Raw genomic sequence first — 23,064 nt, 5'->3', positions numbered from 1 at the left:
GGAATCTAATTTTCTTACCTATTAGGGTAGCTATATGTGCTTCCCTCACGTTTGCCCACCATATAATAAAGCACGTATTTATTTGACAAAATAAATCAAAGGTCAGACCTTATTGGGTCTCACATGGGCCTTATTCTTATTATAGGTAGATAAGCGTCGAGCACATACATTTCCCTACTACGGAGGTGGTTCGGACTAATTGATTTGTAATATTTTCAGATTTTTCTAGAAAGGATAATTTTGTTGGGTACAAAAGCGCTTTTATATATAGAAAAATTGGGGATGGATATAACTTCCACTGAAAAATTAGGTTCTTAAACTGAAAATGCATCATGAAGCTAACAGTGTAGGGTTGAAAAATCGCTTCTTCATGCGGGTAGAAGATTCAAACTGGATAAATGAATTGATAGAACCTACAGTAGATATATTATGGAAGTCTTTGCACAAATATGGAAATCCCAAACATTCTGGTGGCAGTACAACGAGAAAACGCTGGCATTTGTGTGCCAAAAATTGAGAACCCAATCCCTATCATGACGCAGTCAATAGTTCAATTCAGATACTCTATTGGGTATGCAATGGGGTCTTAAATGCGATTGACCTTTCAGCGCCTTGGTTTATAACTTTCTTAGCTTTGATGTGTGACCACCTCTGATTATGAGTGATAAAAAGCAATTATACAGTCAAAATGTTAACAGGAGACAAGGACAGACCTGTTGATACAAAATCGCTCAGAGAGGACTTATTTTGGTTGCATTACTTGCATACACAAATAATTAGGCCTTTTGACCATCAAAATACATGAGAAGCCACAAATTATTTTGATGTCTCCTCACAATCTTATGACACTATATAAACATCTTTTCAGCCAAAGTCAAAATCCATCCATAAAATTGCAGTATACTAAATTCCCATGAACTCATTCATCATGAAAATTACCAATGATTATGTGAGTCAGAAGAACCCCCCCCAGGATCAATTTGAAAGAACACCAATTCTTAACAAAAGTCATTACTCCATGTGATTCTTGATTCTAATGCAAATCATTTAACTAGAGTAAACAAATGATCAATAAAAAGTATGGTTTATGATTCAAATTGAAATCCATGAAATCACATAACCAAACGGACTATCAAGGAAAGGAAATCCCAATTCTGAAGTTGAACTAGCACAGTTCACATCACCTGTAAAAGACACAGGAAACTCACATTTGTTTTCTTTTCAATTCCCATTTTCAGATTACTATGACCCAATGAGGTTTGAACACAAAGCCTCTAAATTATGAGGTGCTGTATTTGCAACTGAATTACCCCTTAGGTTTCAACATATCCTCTTTAACGGCAATGAACTTCTACCCCTCTCATCTATTGAAAACCTCTTATGGAATATTCAATTGCAAAAGAAATAATCATCAATTCTTTTACAATCCTAATGATACACCCAACTTATAATACGAAAACAGGGAGAGAAACATTCCATGAGAAGATCACCTTGGCTGCCTCCGTAATCAGGAAAGAGGGCAACCCTAAGTTCTTATAGTGAACAGAGCTCTCTCCCTTTCACCAGGGAAAGAGGGGGAAAAAACAGTTCTTCTCCCAAGAATTGTTACATACAGCATACAATGCCCTGCACAAATAAAGGTTCAATGAAAGAACAATCAATAGCCTAAGGCTGTACCTTGGATCTCCCATATTCACGATGTTGGTCTGGACAAAATGCTAACACAGTGAAAGCTAAGCTTAAAATAAAGGTCGGCACAAGCAGAATCCAGGGAGCAATTTTCCTGCACGACTTTACCACAACAATTTATGCTGAAAGGCTGTTTCGATTCCCTGACCTCAAGCTACAACTTTGGTTCACTGACCATTGCACCAACATCCACCCCTTATAAAAAGAAGGCTAAGCTTACAGAGAATTAAATTAAAACCACTAACCACTTGCCTGCATCTGGAATTCTGTTACTGCTTGTTTTACCATTCGATCCCCTAAAATATGATTACTGCCTGTTCTACCATTTGCCCCCACATTTCACCTTCGATCATTTGGCACAGCATCAGCATGAGTTCTCTCATAAAAACGATACATCAAAGTTGACTTTGACATCTGGGGCTCCCTCTCCAGGACAGCAATTACATCCTTGGGAGAAACAGTCCGTGTAACCCTTGACTGTGTGACAAGAGAGTTTCTGCCGAATTTCCTTACAGGCCCTACCAGAAACCAATAAATAAATCACAATTTTATAATTGAGTTATCAGTCACAAGCAGAGAGTTCTATCTAGGACATTTCCCCTACGTATAACAGGTCAGATATTTGTTCTCTTTACATTGCATGTTTCGCAGACCAATTAAATAGTTCAACTGATCTGTATCTCCACAGCAACACACTGGAAGAGTGTATTAGACTACTACTGCACTAATGGGTCGAATTATGGCACAAGAAGTCCTTGTAAAATATAGAAAGCACTCTCTGCCTTTATAGGGTGCATTAATTAAATGGTTTCTTAGAGCTCCTATTTAAGAGAATCTATTTCCATAATCTTTAAAATCCACAACTAAAGACTCTTACCAGACCTTTAACTGAATTAGGAATGCTCATTAGAGCAATGACCTCACACTTGCAAATAGATGGCAGTCAGCATAAAAGCTGTGTACCTCATGCTCACTTTCACCTTTAAAACTTGACAAATCCCTAAAATCTTCTTTCCATCTAATGCTCTCTCTCTCTAGAGTAATTTGACCAATGTAATCATACTTACCAGATGCTGCAGAAGCAGAAAGGCCTCTGTTTTCTATATCTTGATTGTCTGTGGTGGTTCTTCCCATCATTGACAGGGCCTTCCGGCTCAGCTCTCTACCAGGTTGAGAACCAGATGCTCCATCTCCTCCTCCTTCACGCTTCTGTCGGGCTTGCTCAGCCATGAGTTGCCATTTTGAAAGCATATCATCCCCTCCAACTGCTGCTCGGGCAGCAACATTTGCTGCAGTTGTTCTCATTTTATCATCTTCCTCTTTGTTTGCCTGCAGAAGGTGAAATGGCATGAAAACCTCCTTAGCATGTGACATTATATAGGATAACACACAGGTCCTTCAGACATTCATGCAATGAAATAAGTACATGGCGCCCCAGTGTATGTGTATCTGCCTAACCATTGAATTGCAGAATCAATTTTTGAGCGTATTAAAAATTTTATGGGCCATGCTTATAAACTAGTTCCAATAGTAATTTTATTCAGCCACAAACATTGGAGACCAGTAGAGTGTTTCAGTGTCCACTCACTTCCATGCTCAACAAGCCAAGATTGATGAGTTGGTGAGCCAGTGTACAGGATGCCTATGAAAATGGATGGGCCATAGGATGCCATGCTTATCCTCTCATTTTAAGAAAAGAAAATGGTCCTATCGATACCTTAAGTGTCTTTGTACGAGCTTCATCTTTGTCTTTGTCACCATCAGCACCAGTATTTCCCTCTGCCTACATACAAAAACAGAGTGAGAATATATACCAGCTTCACAAACATTTCTAACACCTTTACAAGCCAGAAAACAATCAGGCAGGAGTTAATAACAAGATTACTTATTAAGGATGCCCTAGAAGCAAAACGAGAATGAGAATATATGACACCTTCACAAACGTTCGTAGCAAGTTCACAATTCAGAAACCATCAGGTAGAAAATGCATAACAAGATCTTTTGATGATAAAAAATAACTGAAAAGTTGCAGCACATAGAAGTGCGTGCAAGACTAATACTTGAAACTGTTATTTAAGGTTGGTTTCTTTCTGTTCAATTTTTTGTTTCACAGGGGTTTGGGGGTGGAATGAAGTGGGGTGTCGGAAAGTAAGAATCATCATTACTTATAATTCACTTTGACATGGTTCCACATTTCTCCCCACATACAAAGAACCTATTAATTCTCACTGCGAAGGTTGATCAAGCAGAAAAAAGAATCTTCCATCTCCAGAATATGGCAAGGGAGCTGCCGGAGTAACTATGTCTTCTCCGGAGCTGCCTTCCCCCCCCCCCCCCTCTCCCATCCACCCCCCCACTTCTCCGCCCTCCTCTGCCCCCCTGCTTCCCACTCCTAAACCTTGGAACACTCTGTTCACTAAGACTACCCTCCCTATTGGCAATCTCAACCTCTCTTTCAACCCACCTTCATCCATCAATAACCAAACCCCTCTCGCACACTGCCCCTCTGCTTCTATTGCACCTAGTATTAACCGATGGAAATCGGCCATCATCGGCCAATTTCTTGGCCCTGTCCCCCCTCTTAAAATCGTTCAGTCCTCTCTTACCAAACAATGAAATGCAAGTGGGCTTATGGATACCAACCTGATTGAAGCTGGTATTTTTCTTTTCAATTTTTCGTCGCCAAACTGTCATTCTCGAGCTCTGAAGGGATCACCATGGTTTGTTGGAAAGTCTTAGATCTTCATCAAGCCTTGGTCCCCCTCCTCTCCGCTTCGTAGAATCGATTTCAACTCCCTTCCCCTATGGATTAACCTCCCTGGACTGCCGCTCGAATTCTAGGAATTCAGACTACCTCAGCCGTACCGGATCTGCTTTGGGGAAGCCCTTGCATACTAATGCCAAAACCATTAGAATGGAAAGACTCTCTTACGCTCGCATTTGCATGGACTTCCCTGCCGCCAAACCTCTCCCTGCGACTGTTTCCATCGCTAACGACAATGGCTTGAAGTATGATCAAACCATCGTTTATGACTGGGTGCCTCTGCGATGCGATCGATGCTCTTCTTTCGGTCACAAAGATGTATCCTGCTCATCTATTGTCTCGACTCCAACCATCTTGGACCCTCTAAAGCGTATCTCAGAGCCTCAAAATTTTTCTGCAACTCTGCCTCACGCGGACTCTTCGGTAGAGAAGATGGCCTTGATCCCTCAAGCTCCTTTGAAGCCGATCGATGTCCTTGAAAAAATTACCGCTGACATGAATCAGTCTGATTCTTCCACGGCGGCCGCCATTTCAAGAATTGGAGTCTCAAATCCCTCTCCGATGGTTATTGATCAAGTTCTTGAAGACTCTGTAGCTGTTGTCCTAGATGCTATTGATGAAGCTGTTGATCAAGATCAAGAAAGATCTATTGCTACCACTGCTGATGAAGGCTCTGCAGAAGCTGTCGGTGCCACTGTTTCTTGTAAAATTTCGCCCTCTGATGATGGTGCTCGATCACCGCCGGTAGCCCACACTTACTGGAGAAGAAATCGGACAACGACCTCTCCTTGCACATCGATCCAGATCGTGTCTCCTTCCGAGAATTTTTGTCAGCCCGCTGCAGTCGATGCTTCTGCGATCACTGACGAAGCCTGGACTGCAGCGCCTTCCTCTCCTTCTGAAATTTTTCTCTCCTTTAACCTTCCCATTCAGAAGTCGCCGATGTCCTCTCTTGACCCTCGAGATCTCCCCTCCCTCTTTAGCGAAAGTTTTGCCTCTAATATCTCATAGTTCCCTTCACTGCCTTTCCATTTTCCCTCTTTGATTAACGACTCTCTTTGCCCTCCCTTCAACCCTTCATCCTCTTCTCTCAACCCTATCCTTGATAAAAATATCCTTCCTATTTTACCCCCTCCTACTTGTTCCACCGTGGGCCCTTCTCCCCTTGGGCCCAACCTTACTGGCCCAAGCCCCTCTTCTCACTCTTTGCCCCATGGTCCTATTCTAATAATCCCTTCGGCCCATTCTTCCAATCCCCTCACTTACTCTCTCTCTCTCACGCCTCATCCTCGGACAACCCTGCCTTATCTTCAGCCATAAATTTGAACCCCTCTGAGAGCACTATTGTGTCTCCTACCCCCCTCCAATTGCCCGATCTTGACAGTGCAAGATGTAGAAGAAGTAACCGTCCTTCTAAAGGGCACAACCCTTACGGTGACGACTTCGTGATTGAGCGCAAGGTTTCAAAGAAAAAGAAGAAAAAATCCGCAAAATAGTGTTCTTTTGGTCTCTGTCTAGCCCTTGTCTTTTGGCTATGTTGTAGTTGCTATGTCTTTTCACTTTAGCTTCGCCATTTCTTGCCCCGTTGTATGTTCGATTTTTCGTCTTTAATGGATTTATTTATTCATCCAAAAAAAATTCTCACTGCATCATTAGCATTGCTAGTAATGCTTCAACTGGACTCCAATGGCCTTTCACGTTTTCAGTTGTCTAGGGTCGATGCAGCACATTGTAGGAATCTTTTATTGGAAAAACCGTCAGGTGGGTTATGTATGCTTGGGCCTTTGGTTTCATGTTTTTTTTCTGCGTAATAGACCAACTTAGAAAAGCCATACCTATCACACAAGGCTCCTGCATTTAGAAGGGTCTCATGAGGATCAAATGACCAGAGGCTGTTTTCAAGACATGAACTCATGACCAAGCATTAAGAAAGTGAGCATCTGACCACCACTACGCCAAGCAAGACCTAGTAGCAAGACCCAATTAATGTATTGGGTTATACTTTCCAGGGTAGAGTTGACTACTTGCTGCAATTTTTCAAATTTTTTTACCTCTTCATCCATTTGTAAAATCTACTGTTTATTAAGAGGCCATTCCACCCATCTCCTTCATTCGACCCACCCATTCACTCCATTTACCTCCTGTATTTCTTATGCCACTTGCTTTCTATTTTTTTTGTCTGCCATCACAATCATCATTTCAACCATCAAAAGTTGCTGAGGTTTTCCGCACTTGTTCTCTATTACACAAGTACTGTTCAATCAGAACGTGAATCAATTCTACTGGTTGGAATGCTATCTTTTTACCAAGTTGCTCATTCTTAGCAACTCATTTGCTTCTATTTTGGTTTTCTGCCTCAGTTTCCTACAAAATTATATGAACTTGAACAAATTTGGGACTGTTACTCTCTGGTTTACAGTATTAGGTTATTATTCCTAGGAAAAAGGGCCAATTTGGTCCTGGATCTGCATCAGACTAACATAGGAACCTTTGAGAGTTGCAGGAAAAAAAAATATTGTAACTTGTAAGGAGAGAGATGTGAGACATAAAGCCTTCCTCAAAGCTATTCTAATCTGGCAGTGGACAAAGGCATCTTGCCATAGCACGGACATCTTTGGTGAATGTGGTTTTTGGTTGTTTCTTCTTTCTGTTTCTATTATTTCTTGCTTAGTGGTTACACATTGGTTTCACAAAAACCCCAGTTGCAAGTTCCTGAATATAAAGAAATGGGAATGGTCGAAGAAAAATGCTCCCTACTCAAAAGGAGAGTAGGAGACAAAACACAAGTCTCAGCATCCGTATGTATCAGCACAACTAATATCTTGAAGGTCCAGTGATTTAGCCTACTCCTCCGCAAAATCATGATGCAGATAAGTTGCTGAGGGGGCTTATTTAATTGGAATTATGCCTTAGGTTACTAGGGTGTTAAATGATTAAATCTTTAATCCCATACCATGGATATTCTCTGTATGGGTCATTTCAACAGGCCCAAAATATGGGTAGAACATACAAAAACTAGATTTACTTCATTAGTACAGTTACACTCTTGGTTTGCATATATGTCGTTCATTTATTCAGTTTCATAGTCAATTTATGTTTACTCAAGGATTGGATTGAGCTTTACTTTTTTAACCTTTTGAGACTTTTAAAATATCCTAAGTTTGCAAGCAGATATTGACATGTAGAGCAATTTGATTAATGAGATTTGGGGGTTCAATTTTTTTTTTTTTTTGGTTGAGGGGGGGGGGGGGGGGGACAAACAAACAAACAAACAAAGCTTTGTGCTTTGCTCTGTGAGAGAGCATGAAGAGATGCCCATTGTATAAGCCCATGGGTGAACTGGAAAGACAACGCTAGCTTCTTCTTCCCTTCTTTATTGTCCAAAAATTTCCCACAAATCTGAGTACCAATCGAAGTGTTCGCTGTTGTTTGACTTGAAGTTAGCAATCCTCTTGTGAACTTGCTATCACTGTTGACACGTCTACAATAGAGAAAGGGCAGAAGGAAAGTTGATGTACACATGGATATATAGTGTAGTGTGGGAAGTAACTTTTTTTTATTGGTTATGACTTTTGTAAAAATGATTCATTATAAACACTTTTCTTGGTTATCAAGTATTGATCAAATAAAATCAGATACACTAAATATAAAAAAAAAAAAAAATTGAGATAAATTCAGTCTTTTAGCAACCTTATAGTAAACAACTCCTCCCCCCCTTTAAAAAAAAGCACCCATTGACAACCTACTAACAATAATACCTCCATAGAAGGTAGCAAAAATGGAAAGAGTAATAATGACTGGTTACTGGAAGATTACCAAGGCTAGTTAGTATATGTATTCTCACATATAAAGAATCATAAGTTGGTGAATAAACAAAAGGGGTAATGCACTTCATTAGATTAAGAGTGTCATTACTCACTTCATTAAGTTTACGTTGCTTTTCGGCTTCTTCAGCCTGTTTTTTCTCCCACTCCTCTTTGGCCTTTCGGTTCATCATTAAAATTTGCAGCCGAACATCAGAGGTATTGATAGTATGATGTCTCTGCTTTTCAACATCAACCCTCTACAAAATTTTCATTCAAAATTAGGAAGAGAGAGTAAAAATAGAAATGAAATAAACAATCACTTTAACTTGGGAGGAAGATGAATACAAAAATACTAGCCTGTTTTGATAGTCTGATTATATTACTTATCAAACCGCGCAATCTCTCCTCTACACACTGCAGATTCAGCTACATAAGAATACAGCTAAGCATATACCAAAATGGACAATCTGTATGTTAGCATCTCACCAGTGACAGGCAACGCTCCACGTCATTACTTACACTCTTTATGCCACTTTTGGACACTGTCACCAGCACCAAATTCAGTCACAAAAGAGTCCTATGACTGCAGAATATAAGTTTGAAAATATCACAAAATAGTAGGAAGGACGAGAAGTTTTAACTGATTTGAGATAACTTTTTCTGGAGGGGTATTTTCTGCAGTATCAGTCTTTCTTCTTCTTCTTGAACAACCCTCCGAGTAGCTTCTGAAGCCCGACTGTCCTCTTTAGGTGCAGACAATAGCTGCTCTTCCTCTTCCTGCTCCCAAAGGATATAACCCACAACATTGTGGTAAAAAAATTTAAACTTTCAGAAAGCCAACTTTCTAGCTGATAATTTCTCAACCAACAAAGAGTTGATGATCGACACACAAACAGAAATCATACCCTCAAATTAACTCCACTGACAGCTGTAACATCGTTGAGTTGTTCGATGCTTTGGTCCAGAAAAGCCCCAGATACCTTTTGTTTTTTACTGTTTGGTATCACATGAAATATTTACACAGACTGACGTAAATAGAAGCTTGAACTCTAAATGAGGATTGAGAACAAGGTCACCTGGAAAGTTGGCATTATTAAGTACAAAGAAGAATTAAAATTTTACCTTGACAAAGGGGATGGAGTGCCAGCTACTTCAACCGGTCTCTTTTGGCCGCTAGAAGGTTTCTTTGGAGGTGTCTTCGAATTAGTTCCAGCCCCAACTGTGGTGGTTGCAGATGGGACTTGAGGTCGCATCTGGTATTAAATAGGAATCGAAAAGGAAGAAGATATTATGTCACAAGACTGAGGTCAATACTCATAGTGAAGATGCAAACTAAATGCAGAGTCACATTGCATATGAAATTCGCACCATGATCAAAACCACAAAGAAAGTGAGCTGTACATAGGATGTTCTAACAACCAATGTATAACTGGACCAACTTTACTTGCCCGAGTATTTTCCTCCTACAATCTGTGTTACCTATAGGAATACAATAGTCCTACAGTCCAACTTTGAATAGAATAACTATTGATCTACCATCTGGGGATATAACTAAGGCTCTCTCTGGTATTGTTTTTTCATTTTTTACTTTTTACCTGTTCTCCTAAAATCAGTACTAAAAATCATTGCAGGTCAGAATACAAAGAACATTTGGTAACCAAGCAGGTAAAATAGATTTTATACTATAAAATACGTTTCACATATCTTTCTGAAAAATGATTCTTATAGGAATTGAAACTTGTATTGAAAGACAATATATGTGTGTGTGCGTGCATGTGTGTGTATACACACACCATGATCATATTAGAGTTCGTTTAGAAGTTGCTCCCATAAGTGATAAGCTTCGAGAAAGTCGTTTGAGGTGGCACAACCACATTCAACGGAGACCTATAAATGCCCATGTACGGAGAAGTGATATAATCTAGATTGAAGGAACTAGAAAAGCTAGGGGCAGACCTAAGATAACCTTAAGAAAAGCGGTGAGACAGGATATGCATAGCTTAGACCCTGTATCTAGCATGGCCTAAAACAGAACTGATTGGAAGGCAAGAATCCATGTAGTCGACCCCATTTAGTTGGGACAAGGCTTATTGCTGTTGTTGAATGGTAGGTCATTCATCGTCTTTTATACTAAGTTAATGCCAAACAACACATAAAACACTAAAGGATCTCTCAATTACTATGCAGGTATCATCTTTGAAATAGAAAAATGTTTCTTCAAAACTTCAAATGATCTATCAATAACCTAATGCCGAACAACACAGAGACACTACATGATCTCTCAATAACTATAAAGGTATCATCTTTAAAACAGGAAAATGTTTCTTCAAAACTTCAAATGATCTCTCATTAACTGTTCTAAGATATTTTATTTACTATGCGAGGAGTTTACCCTTACATAAGCATTCCAATGCTCAATCCCACTTTTCTTGCCTTTACATAAGCATTCCAATTTTATCTTGCATTTTCCCTCGTTCCACTTTTCAAGTCCTTGACCTTTATTTCCAAATTCTTAAGAAAAAAGGCTGATGATAGGCCAATGTCTACGGAATCTCGGATGCATAAACAAGGAATTGGGAGATGCTTTTACCACAAAAGAATTAGGGGATGATTTCTGAATGATATATGTGCAGATCGGCACAGAGGAGAAGAGCTGTTATGGCCTTTTCTAATGGCACCTGCAACATTTATCAAGAGGAGAGAGAAGCACAAGGAAAAGCAAACGGAAAGAGGGGATCAACGGGAGACAGAATATATATATATATATAAGGAAAGAAAGATTAGAATCTGCTAACAAGAGATCAAAAGAGGGGGGGAGTGACTGCAAAGACGATAGCGAAGGGAGAGAACTAGAGAGAAGAGCGAGAAAATTGAGGAGAGAGGATGAAAATCCAACTCGAATTTTAGAAACAAAATAACTCCTTTTGCTATCCCATATATTTGGAGGCTGTTTACAGTCTTTAACTAAAAGAAATAACTAGAATCCTCATCAATCTAAACTTCCTAAACTTGTACACAGAAAAGGCTAGCTGATCTTCTGCAGTGCAATTATTTCTACCTCTCTTCATATTCTTATGTTAAAGTTGAGCGATCTACAACCACCTCCTAGTTCCATTACTGAAAAGAAAACACCCCTCCAATTGCAAAGTACGATGCATCTGTGTGCACCTCAAAGGGCTTGCCATAGTCTAGCAAGGCAAGCACCGGTTCCTCCATTACCACCTTCATAAGGTCTTCAAAGGCTTGTTGGCACCATTCTTTGACTTTTAAAACAGCTCTGAGGACCTGGTTACAACTCTTTTAATACAGCTTAAGTGGGCCAGCAAAATTCTTATCTAACAGCAATAAATAAGTCCCTTACGCCCTAAGGTAGCCATCTCTTTGACAGGATGTGCTAGGGTAGATCTCCCTAGTCCTACAGAAACCATCCCTTTTGGCAGGAGTCCATCCTTCCCATTTTGATACCTGGCGGAGGTTGTCATCCATTCCCAAGACGGAGTAGTGAGATGCATAAACAGGTTGCACATAGACAGCACAGCTATCATCCATCTCTAAGAAAAGGACAGAATCAGAAGCAAAATACGACAAAACTCAAAACAGTATTAGAAGGAATGATGAAGATCTAGGGCTTCTGATGCTCTTAGGAATCACTGCAGACTTCAAGATTTGCAGGGAAAAATTCATGAACTTCCTTTCAAATATATTTAATGATGGGTGACTGGGCAAAGGCGAGCTGAAATGAACCACTGAAGTCTTCTAAAGAAAAAATTGCAAACGAATACAAAGTTACCGTTTTAACCTCACTTATACAACATTAAAAACCACATGTCCAATTGAAAAACAACTGAAATTGGTTTTCCTAGAAAATTTGAAAACAGCTTAATACCTGTTTTTGGATTTTGTATATTTTCAACCTTCTGTAAATAGAAATAGGTTGCATAAATTATACCAAACACTACCAAAAATATTTATTTGGGTAAAAATAAAAAACGAAAACTAAACCAAAGACTGCCTAAGAGAAAAAAAAAATCATAATGCTAGAATGTCTATATTTTTTCTACCCATCATGTTTAGTTCTAAAGCCCAATACAGCAATTCCATGGCAACATGCTAAGGTGAAAACAACTCCATTTAGGTTCTCTCAATGGACGAACATGTATGAATAGGAAATACATGCCATAAGAACTGGTAAGCTTTACATGAGAAGTTTGAAAATCATGACTTCATAAGCTTAGTCAACCATTTTATACCTGAATAGTTTCTACTTCACCTAAGTTTAAATGCTCTTTAACAGTCTTCTGTGATGAAACCCATAACAAAATCTTTGCTTTCAGATTACAATATTGCATATTCTAAGATTTACTAAATTTTAAGGTTTAACTTATTAAGCATCTAGAACAAGATAATGAAGATACAACACAAGCTATTAACCAGAAAGTTGATTCGTTCTTATCTCCCATTGTGTTAAATAAAGTGATCAAGATCTTTATTTTGATTCCAGGATGAAAGCTTGAGATTTCAGACATGTCTAGTCAATAGATTCCACAATGTTTCAAAAGAAAATAAAGGGGAAACAATGATTATCTCAAGAATCACACATCATATAAGAACAGAAAATTTGTGGTTACAAAAGCAACACATACCTGTAAATTAGCATCCATTGGTGTTGTTAGGGAACCAGAAGCTACTGTATTTGTCGATGTTGAGAAAGGAATTCGAGCTCCCTGTTTTTCAGTGGTCTCCTCTTGGTCAACTTGTATAGAACCTAAAGAAGACGAACCTTGGGAAGCTGGCAACTGAGGCATTTGCTGCTGCTCGGCTGTCTGATCGACTAATTCCTGCTTCACATAGGCCATTGATGACAAAGCACCACCTTTTTGCTCTTCACTCACAGATGATTGCCACTGACCAGGATTTTGCTGCATTGTAGAATGGCTTGTCGAGTGAGTTCCACCTGGTAATAATCTCTTGGGTTCAGTAAGAGAGTTTTGCATCTCATATTTAGACATCATCATCATGTTCATGGGCTGGGTTGCTCCTCCTAACTGATTTGAAACCATGCCTTGATGAAGTGGAACTTGCCTCATTTGAGAATCTTGAGTTTGTGATTTAAGAGAAGTTGTGGCACCACTAACACCAGGCCCAGAATATGCATGAGGGTGATAGCTACCCACCATGGTCCCATACATTGGGAAAGATGTGTGTGGAAGGGACAATTGTGGCTGCTGCTTGTTAATCCCTTGAATTTGAATGGCGGAGGGTCCCTTCTCTTGCTTGACCAAGCTCATGCTGGTAGAAGACGTTTGACTCAAATGCATTCCTGATGAATCTGATGGGTGTTCTGTCTCCCTAGACTTTTGAGAACTGTTTTCTGTGGTTGGAATACTTGAATCGTTTTTTCCTTGAGTTGTAGAAGTTGGAACCTGCGACAGGTCAGTGGAAGACTTCTGTCCCTTCTGATGAAGTTGAGCAAATGATTGTGGATCACTGAACTGTTGTGCATTTGTCATTTTAGGTTGTAGGAGTTGCTCTGGCAGCTGCTGTGGCTGCTGCTGCTGTGGCTGCTGCTGCTGTGGCTGCTGCTGCTGCGGCAGATGCTGTTGCTGTGGAGGCTGATTCTGATGCTGCAAAGAAGCTTGTGACTGTAACTGAAATTGGTTGGATCCTTTCTGTGAGTTACGGGCAGACTGAGCTTTAGCTAGTTCCTGAAATTCCATGCATGGTAGTTACAGAAAAGGTAAACCCAGTGCCAAAGGCTTTTGCACAAGAAAAATCCAAAAGAGAGGGGGGGGGCTTTTCCTATGCAACCTTACCCCAGCAATTTATGCTGAAAGGCTGTTTCAATGCCTTGACCTCAGGCTACAACTGTGGTCCACTGACCATGCGCCAAGGGCCACCCCTTATTAAAAGAAAAAGGCCAAGCTTGCAGAAAATTAAATTAGAACCATTTACCACTTGCCTGCATCTGGACTTTCGCCACTGCTTGTTTTACCATTTGATCCCCTACAATATTCCTCAGGTGCCGAACAAAGTCCTCTTTGTTGATTTCATTTTTCTAGAAACAAAGTGGTGGTGAACATTCTGGATAAGATAATAATACCAAATCATACGAAACGAGCAACGAAATAATTGATCAAATCTAGACCAAATACTGACCCTCAATTTACCAAAAAGTGTATTAAGCTGCATGGCTCTGTCTTTATCAAGGTGAGGCATTATGTTTGGGAGCAACAAAGCAAATGGTACTTGTTTACTACCACGAAAATTTTGGTTACTTGCCACATCTGCAGAAAGTGAAACTTGACTGCTCATCTTTTGTACTTTTGGGTATTGATTTTGGCTGTCTACCACTGGAATTCTCTCCTTTTCTGGTAAGTGATCAGGACGTTGTTCAGAAAGTTGGGCTCCATTTTTCTGAGACATCTGGAGGGAGTTTTGTTCCACCTGATGCTGTTGTGGATCATCGCTTGATTGTTTCTGTTGCACAGGGAGATCACTGTGTTCCTGTGAGCTATGAATTTGCTGCTGCTGGTTCTCAGCACCTGATCCAGACTGCATCAGCACTGTTTCAGTTGAATGCTGGACTTGTGACTGCATACTGTTTGGTTCTTCTTGATGAGTTTGGGAGGTGACATTTTCTTCTTGATTGGAGTTATGCCATTGGGGAACCAGTTGACTGGGTGCAGGATCACCAGCAAGAGACAAGGTTGCTGCATTATCAGGTTATATATACCATGAAAAATGCACCAGAAACACATTATTCTTGTGAAAAAATCTATATTACAATCATATTAGAATGACATCACTTGTGTAGGATTTCTGACTTATATATTGGCGAGATGACAGAATAAGTTTGATTGCAGACCTTGGTTAACATTGTCCAAAACAATCCAATCTTGTTAAGATGACAAACGTAAACTGGAATAACATCTTCCAACAAAGGACAACGAAAAAATAAAAAATTTGCTTGTGATAAATCATAAATCTACAATTCTATCTCAGTGCTCCAAATCAAGATCGTGTAGAGATTCCACTTTCTTAATGCAAATATTTTGACCATGTCACTTTCAATAGATCTTCAATCAACCAAAAGCAAAGACAGTATTGCATCTTTCTCAACAACCTACCTATCATGGTTGAGATATCTATTTCACAGGTCAAACTCCCTGATGCAAAATTGGAATGAAAGAGGCAGTGGATGATAGGTTCCCATAATGCATTATGCATTGGAAGTCCAAAAAACTTGCATCAAGCTAATTAAACTGAAAGTTCCTTTTTTTTGTTTCAGAATGCATATAACATTTTAAGAATTTAAACTACAAGATATATGACCAAAATGTCCACAAATAATCTAACAAGTTGCATTAGCCATGAGATCTGTAACTTTGTACTCTACTGAACTAACATCACCAAAATGCAGTCGTTTACCTAGTATTAGGTGTACTGCTGGCCCAGTTGAGTTGTATACATACTAGGCCTTGGAATTTAATGTAATAGGCCACTTATGCTGACCTACGGTATGTTAACAAATTGCACTGGCAATTAGCAACTCAGTTTCTTAGCTTAGTTTATTTTTTAGTCGCTTAGGTTTAGTTCAATTGAACTGGTTCTGAGTAGCTTAAATTAAGTTGCTAATTTGATTGATGCAGGTGCACTGCACGGACCAACTCAAACCCGTTTGAGAAACCAGACGGAGAAGATCCAATTTTAGGGTTTCTGTTTATTTCTACTTTGGATTAACATGCAATCTTTTAGTTTGATAGCTTCAGTAGGAGGTAGCAATTGGTGTGTATTCCCAAAGTTGGAGTCGGTTTCCTCTTCATCTTGGATTTTTTTTTTTTGGGTGGTAGAAGCAACCGTATTAGAACTCAGACTGAATAGAATTGACTATTGAAAGCTGAAATTGATAGGTTGCTGAATAAACTAATTGTGCGAGTATCCACCACCCTGAAAGCTGAAATTGATAGGTTGCTGAATAAACTAATTGTGCGAGTATCCACCACCCCCCCCCCCCAAAAAAAAAAAACCACAAAAAGAAATAAAATAAAATAAAATAATTCCTTAATGATTTCCCTTCTCTCCAACTGCAACTCTGATATTCTCTTTTTCCAAGTGGTCCCCACCAATTTTGTATCAGAGCCAAAGGATCAATCACTTCCCTAAAAATCTCTCTTACTTATCCCTTTATCCTTCTTCCAAGAAAAATTCTTTTATGCAACCGCTGTCTACCATAACACCAGTACCCATCTCCCTCCCATCTGCTACCACACCGCTACCCCTCTCCCTTTCTTTTGATTGTAAGCCACAGTTGTCTACTCCACTAGGCATTCATCTTTAAAGTCACAACCTCTCCTTGATGACGCCAATTCTCCACTTCTCTACATGATTTCAGCTGCTGGTTTACCGACAGAAGAAAATATCAACTCATTCTACTCTTTCCCAGGACATCGTAGCAATAAGTTGTCTTAACTCTAATTTCAAAGGACAAATCCTAGATTCTCTTACCCTCTAGAGAGCCCTCAACCTTAGCGTCCAATCCTTCTTTCTTTTTGTGTGTTTTTTCTTTTTTTTGGGGTGGGGGGTGTAAAGGTGTTGTGTATTAAACTAGGAACAAAAAATAGAGATTACATGCGTAACATACGTTGGTGACGCTTCCCATTGGCATCCTTGTGAACAAGTCAAGCCAGATCCGGAGGAAGGTTACAAAGACATAAGTGGGGCTCCCTAGGAGAAATCAAGACACCTGGTAAAAAGTCAAACAAAAATTAGACTCTCTTACATGATGCGTGAACAAAAAATGGTATAGCCTCTGTTTGATGTCCAATGTATCATCCACAATACCCCTTGCTGCCCAAGGGATTGTATTGCTTTCGACTCTATACGAAGGACATTATTGTCGTCGCTGCAACCCACCGAAGCAAAAGACGACATGGCCTTTAGAGTTTCTTCTAATTGCACCTTGGCCACCACGATTACCCCGAACTAATCCATCGCAGTTAATAACAATCCAATTAATAGCAATCCCAGGCTTTTCTTATCAACCTTCACAACCCAATGAACCTTAACTGCATCCTTGGCTAGAATGCTTCGAAGGACCTAGAGCACTTTTTCTTCACCTGCTCTTTTTCCCACCCACTTTGGGGAAAAGCCATTGCCTCCATTTGGACCCATTCAAGACACCCCTTTGGTTTTACTCGAGATTGGTCATGGATTTTGAGAAAATTTTCGGGCTCATCTATCTGTGACCGAGTTGGTAAGCTGGTCTTCAGTGCCACTATCCACCACCAGTGGTGGGAATGCAACCTTAGGAGATGGACCTCCAAATCTCAATTCCTCGACATGATTTGGAATGTAATCTACTTTGACGTATCTACTAGGCTCCAATTTATCCTCCATCCCCCTGTTGTAAATACCCCAAAGGACAAGCTCATTGTTGTCTCTCGGGTCTTGGTTCCTCTTTCCAGCCACCTTCTTGAAGGCTAGTTCCCCCCCCCCCCTTGTACATTCTTCTCGCCGTGTTATTTAGTTATTTATTCATCCCAAAAAAAAAACTCTAATTTCAAATCTTACCCCACCCTCTTCATCTGTCCTTTCTTTAGCTTTCTAATTGCATTTAACTTATTTGTTTTAGTTACTTCCCATATAGCTCTTTCCCCCCTTTATCCCTTTTAAGCTCCTGTTTTGTTTTATACCAAGTTTACCCCTTCACACCACAATGTCACACTGGCCTTTTTTCTATTCTCTGCAGCTTGCAGTCCAATAAATGATAAGTCTGCCATTATTATCATAAACCCACTACATCTTTACCAATACATGTTACCTCCTTTCGATTAGACATGGATTTCAAAAATTACAAATAGAGCTCTTTAAAAAGAAGACAATGATTCAGGTGCTTGCCGATAATAATAACCATTTGATGTAGTCCCATCTCATAATAGGTCCAACTAGGAGCTAATATGCAGGGCCCTGCTATAACTTGTAAGTCAGGTACATCAAGAAAGGGTATTAGGATTTATTAGGGTTAGATTTGGTAGAACCTAGTTTGATGGTAGGATTAGGTTACGTTGTTGTAGGGAAGTCTATAACTGAAGGTTTTGATGTCTCGTTGATGGTAGCTTATTGCTGAAATTGGAATATCAGCAAATTAAGAATTGATTTCCGGGTTTCAGGAAAGAAGAAGATGAGGAAATCTAAGGTTTCTAATGGTCAGAATGGGATCAAGTTCTCCTAGGGCTGTGAGTGTTGCACAAACCAAAAATGGAATTATTCTAATGGTTGGTTTGTTCAGGGTAGGTTTAAGTGCTTGTGGATAGTTTCTAGAAATAGAGGAAAAGCTACAGTTTAAGGCTTAGAAGATTAGAAGAGAACTAGGGTTGAGGATGATTCAACTTGCTCTTGTTGAAGATCTTCTTGAACAGCATATTGAATGGTTGAACATGTTCTTGGAAGGAAGAACAGAAGAGAAATAAGAAACCATGTTTGGGATGTCAATCATATATGCATTGCTCAGCAACAAGAAAAGTGTAAATAAAATAATTCATCCCAAAAAACAAATAAAATAATTATAGACTTTACACCAATCATTCTTAATTGATGGTATTAAGTATCCTAATCTATTTCAAACACTCACTTAACTACTAATCCTGCGTACTAGCATTACACCATACACCCCCCCCTCCCCTCTTCTGTGTTAATAAATTAAGGCCATTACATCCGTAAGCCCCAAAATGCCCAATGTTTATAGAAGCCAATCATGGGCAAGAATAAAGTCAATAGAAGCCCCCAATCAACCTAATTGGACAATCTTAACTGCATCACTGCTTCTATGATATGGTGTCAAGTATGACGGGATATTCCTTCTCCAAAATTGGATCAGAATTGACAACGAACTCGACATTCAAGATAAAGTGAATGATCCAATTAAGTTTGCAGTTAAAGAATTGATTGACAACCGCATTTTAGTTGTGAAATCCTACTATCAAATTCCATCCAAGAGAAGCCTTCTTTTTCAAAGAACATCAGAAGATCAGGATGGTTGATCATGAAATGCACTGGATCACCATCCCCATTGAAGCCAATGTTTGTGGATGTCTATAGAATGGTGCTGATTCTCTCATTTTACATAACTCGCGGGCCTGTTTTTCTCTACACCAACGGGATTGATGCAGGTTTACTACCTTGCACCAACACAAACCTGTTTCAGAAATCCAGACAAAAATGTATATGCTTATCTTTAGAGTATCATGTCTGATAGGAAGCTTTTATCGACGTAAATTACCCAAAAAAGGAATGATTAACATGTTGGTTGATCAGTGAGCTTGAGTGTTCCAAGTTATTAAATCTATTCATCTGACAAACAACAATATATGCTGGGTCCAATCCTGTGCTTTATATATAAGTTAGAGTTCCATTGTGGCTTAAAATGCTCCACGCCCAACAATCCTAGTTTCACATATAGTAAACTTATCAGACCTTTAGGTGTTTTTTCCCTTATGGATTGCAAGAACACTTTTGTTCATCATCATAACAATTAATTGCTCAAATCACCTATTTTTATTATTTTTTACATACACGAAGACAGTTGTGACTGACGGAGATAGATTAGTGGTGACAGTGAAGGTACCATTTTCTGGTTCTGATGGCTGAGAAGTGGAGGCATCCCCTTCTATGTCTCTATTCAAGGCAGCAGTGAACGCCTCTACATCTGCACCAGAATGCATAGTTTCATCCTGCAAATAACAAATTTTGAACAACAATTAACGATGAACTATACAACATAAGTAAATAACTTCAAAAAAAAAGAGCAAACAACGAAGGGAAATTGAGCCAGAGAGATCAATAACCTCGTCATCATCGAGAAGCTTCATGATGGAGGGATCCATTTTAGTCCTTTCCACAATAACTACGTCAAGCTAGTTGGTGCCAACGTTTTGAATATAAAAATTATGACTTCCGCCTCTGAGATAGAGTAGGGGAGCATCCAAGTTAGGTTTCAAAAGAAAACCTAGTTTGATCAGAGAAGCGCAACAAAGTGTAATCGTTCAGAAAACCAGATATACATATTCCTGACGTAGGTGGTTTAATTCTCACATACATCAACTGAGGTAAAAATCATGCTTTGGCGCTGCAGGACGAGAAGAACAAATTGCCAAAGGTGAGAAGAGTAAGTATGCGTTTGATAACGTTTCTATGCTAGAAGCACTGTTTTCTGCAAAAAAATATTTTTCTGTGTTCTTGTGTTTGTAAGGCTTCTGTCCAATCTCATACTTCAATGCACTACTCATGATTCCCGAAAAACACTTGTTACTTTTGTTGCTGCCACTATGCAAAATAACCGAATCAATACCTTGTCAATTTAGATATTGAATGAGATTTTTCAAACAAAAATATACAAAATTCCAAAAAATCGAGTTTGCCAAAACCTAGTTCTTCGTTCTGGAGACAAAACAGATCCCCATTTTCCACCTTCAGAAGAAGAACGAGTTTTTCAGATCACTAGACTCACTACTGCTATTGAGTCACCCCTCCTTCCAAGGTCAGATTGGAAAACAGAAAGATGTATTCACGCTTCAACAGCCTTTACTCTATTGGGATGATCAAACACGATATTGAGACGAAGGTGGTCCAATCTCAGAAAGAGGTAGTGAGAGAACAAATACGAGTGACGAGAAAGATTAACGAAACTACCTTGTGGATGAATTGAGTTGCAGAGAGGAAAAAGACGACCTCAGCTTCCGTTGGATTTCAGAGTTGCAGAGTCGCTTAAATCCCTCGTGTAACGTGAGAAGACATAAGGTGGGTTGGGGACTTGGGGTTCTATTGTCGGGGCACACTTTTGGTTGAAGTTGTTTCTGAAACAGGAAAACAACTCTGAAGTGTTTGCAAATTAAATGCAATTTAACTATTTTTTGTTCTCACAGCACATGAAAACAATAAAAACAATTCTTGAGAGAGTTATCAAACGCACCCTCCCCTCCCGAGTTACGTTTAGTGACCCCAGTTAAAAATAAAATTACTTGATTAGCTAGCATTAGATTTTATTTTACCAAATTAACCCCACATTGTTCTGATTAACAAATATATACAATTAAAAGTTTTGGTTTACAAAACTAACCAAAACGGTGCCAGGACTGTTTTACCCTTCTGTTTCTCTTATATCAGGATGTTTGTTCTTCTTCACCCTTCTATCACCACAACACACTTCGTTTGCTCATAATCCTGCTGCTCATCATCCTGCGAGACACCTTTCTATGCGTCCTTGCTGCTGCTTCTTTCTTCTACTTCTATTTATTTTCTCAGATAGTCTTCTTTGCAAATCGAACCTACTTCAATTCATGTTCAATTTGAAATTTTTCTGCAAGACTCTCGAGGGATTAAACTTCTCTCTGCTTCAATAGAGTCACTGTTTTACCCTAACTTTTAGCTCCAATTGTAAAGTAATGAAATAAAATGATCTATGTTGATTTATTATTGAAGCATACACTTTATAGTGTTTACAAGGCAAGACATACACGTGTCTATATCCTACACATGTGGTTAACTATATATGCACTCAAAATCTTGACCAAGATTGGTGAGCAAGATGAAGACCTTTCGTTGATCAGGAACAGACTTACCAATGCTCGCTAATTGATCACATACAGACTTAAACTGTAGCAAGAACTCAGAAAGAGAAGCACCATCCTTTCTCTTGAGAAAATGAAGCCTAGACAAGAGCTCAAACTCACGAGCCTCAGACTTCGGAGAGAAAGCTTCACTCAAAATGTGCCACAAATCCACAGCAGTTTTAACCCCAATTGCTAACCCAAGAACACCATCTGAAAGTGTCCCCGTAATCCAGGCTTTAACAAGCCTATCAATTCGAACCCAAGCAGAGTAAACAGGGTTCACAAACTCCTCAACCGTAGCAGATGAAACAAACTTTTCTGGAACAGGATGTTCAGGAGTTATAAATTCAAGCAAATCCTAACTCTCAACCAGAGAGAGAACTTGCGTTTCCCAGAGAAGAGAAGAAAATTCTCTGAGGTCAATCGAAGCGAAACAAAATTAGAAACGTTGAGAGTGGAGGGGTACGGATAAATGGAAGAAGATGCCATGAGAAATCCTCCAAGAAACACCCAAGAACAGAGTTGCAAAGACAGAAGTGCATAAATCTTCTAGGATAACTCAAGAACAGAGTCGTATAGAAAGAAAACGGCAGAAATCTGTTCAAGAAACCTTACAAACGAAAACAAAAAAACCAGAAACATAGACCGATCTGCAGAAATCCTGCAAGAAACTTCAAGAACAAAGTTGAAAACAGAAGCAAACCCAGGAAGAAGGATCAATCAGCAGAAAAAATCTGAGAAATCGGATCTACAAAGCTGCTCATCGTTGGATGGGAGAAATCAGATCTGGAAAGGCTGATACCATGTAAAGTAATGAAATAAAATGATCTATGTTGATTTATTATTGAAGCATACACTTTATAGTGTTTACAAGGCAAGACATACACGTGTCTATATCCTACACATGTGGTTAACTATATATGCATAACACCAATATCACTAATCTTTCTCTTACTCAGGAACTGCATCCCTTAGTTGAAAATGATCCCGCAGGCAGTTGAATCGCCAAAAGACAAAAATACCCATTAGTGAATTCATTTTTCCACACAACACATGACACACCGGTTCAACTTCAATGCTGTACTGCTTCGCATTAACTATATTGCCAACTGTCGAGATCAAAATCTAAATTTTGATTGAGATTTTGATTTCAACCGTTGGCAACAGGTACTGCCATTTTATGTGCAGCATTCAAGTA

At 39.3% G+C, this 23,064-nt stretch overlaps 1 protein-coding gene across 8 annotated transcripts; it reads right to left on the bottom strand.

The window, feature by feature from the left end:
• Positions 1-174: 174 nt before the first annotated feature.
• Positions 175-21,105, bottom strand: TAF4 (TBP-associated factor 4). Of its 8 annotated transcripts, XM_089154678.1 has the most exons (16): positions 20,947-21,105; positions 20,354-20,383; positions 20,103-20,217; positions 19,883-19,988; positions 14,416-14,969; positions 14,219-14,314; positions 12,903-13,964; positions 9,382-9,512; positions 9,165-9,252; positions 8,901-9,036; positions 8,746-8,801; positions 8,617-8,673; positions 8,373-8,516; positions 3,407-3,472; positions 2,757-3,018; positions 175-2,207 (listed from the first exon to the last, which is right to left on the bottom strand). In XM_089154678.1, the coding sequence occupies exons 3-16, from the start codon at positions 20,139-20,141 to the stop codon at positions 2,029-2,031; spliced, it is 2,976 nt and encodes a 991-aa protein (XP_089010804.1). In that variant the 5' UTR covers positions 20,142-20,217; positions 20,354-20,383; positions 20,947-21,105; the 3' UTR covers positions 175-2,028. The 8 variants fall into 8 exon arrangements, with proteins under 8 accessions (XP_089010804.1, XP_089010805.1, XP_089010799.1 ...); XM_089154679.1 differs by having other exon boundaries at positions 12,903-13,817; positions 13,848-13,964; positions 20,103-21,105; XM_089154673.1 differs by having other exon boundaries at positions 20,319-21,105.
• Positions 21,106-23,064: the final 1,959 nt, after the last annotated feature.

This window comes from Hakea prostrata, chromosome 5 (assembly GCF_041222555.1).
Source record: "Hakea prostrata isolate BN-2017 chromosome 5, UWA_Hpros_2, whole genome shotgun sequence".
Taxonomy (NCBI): Eukaryota; Viridiplantae; Streptophyta; class Magnoliopsida; order Proteales; family Proteaceae; genus Hakea; species Hakea prostrata.
This window is presented reverse-complemented; position numbering and strand designations above follow the sequence as displayed.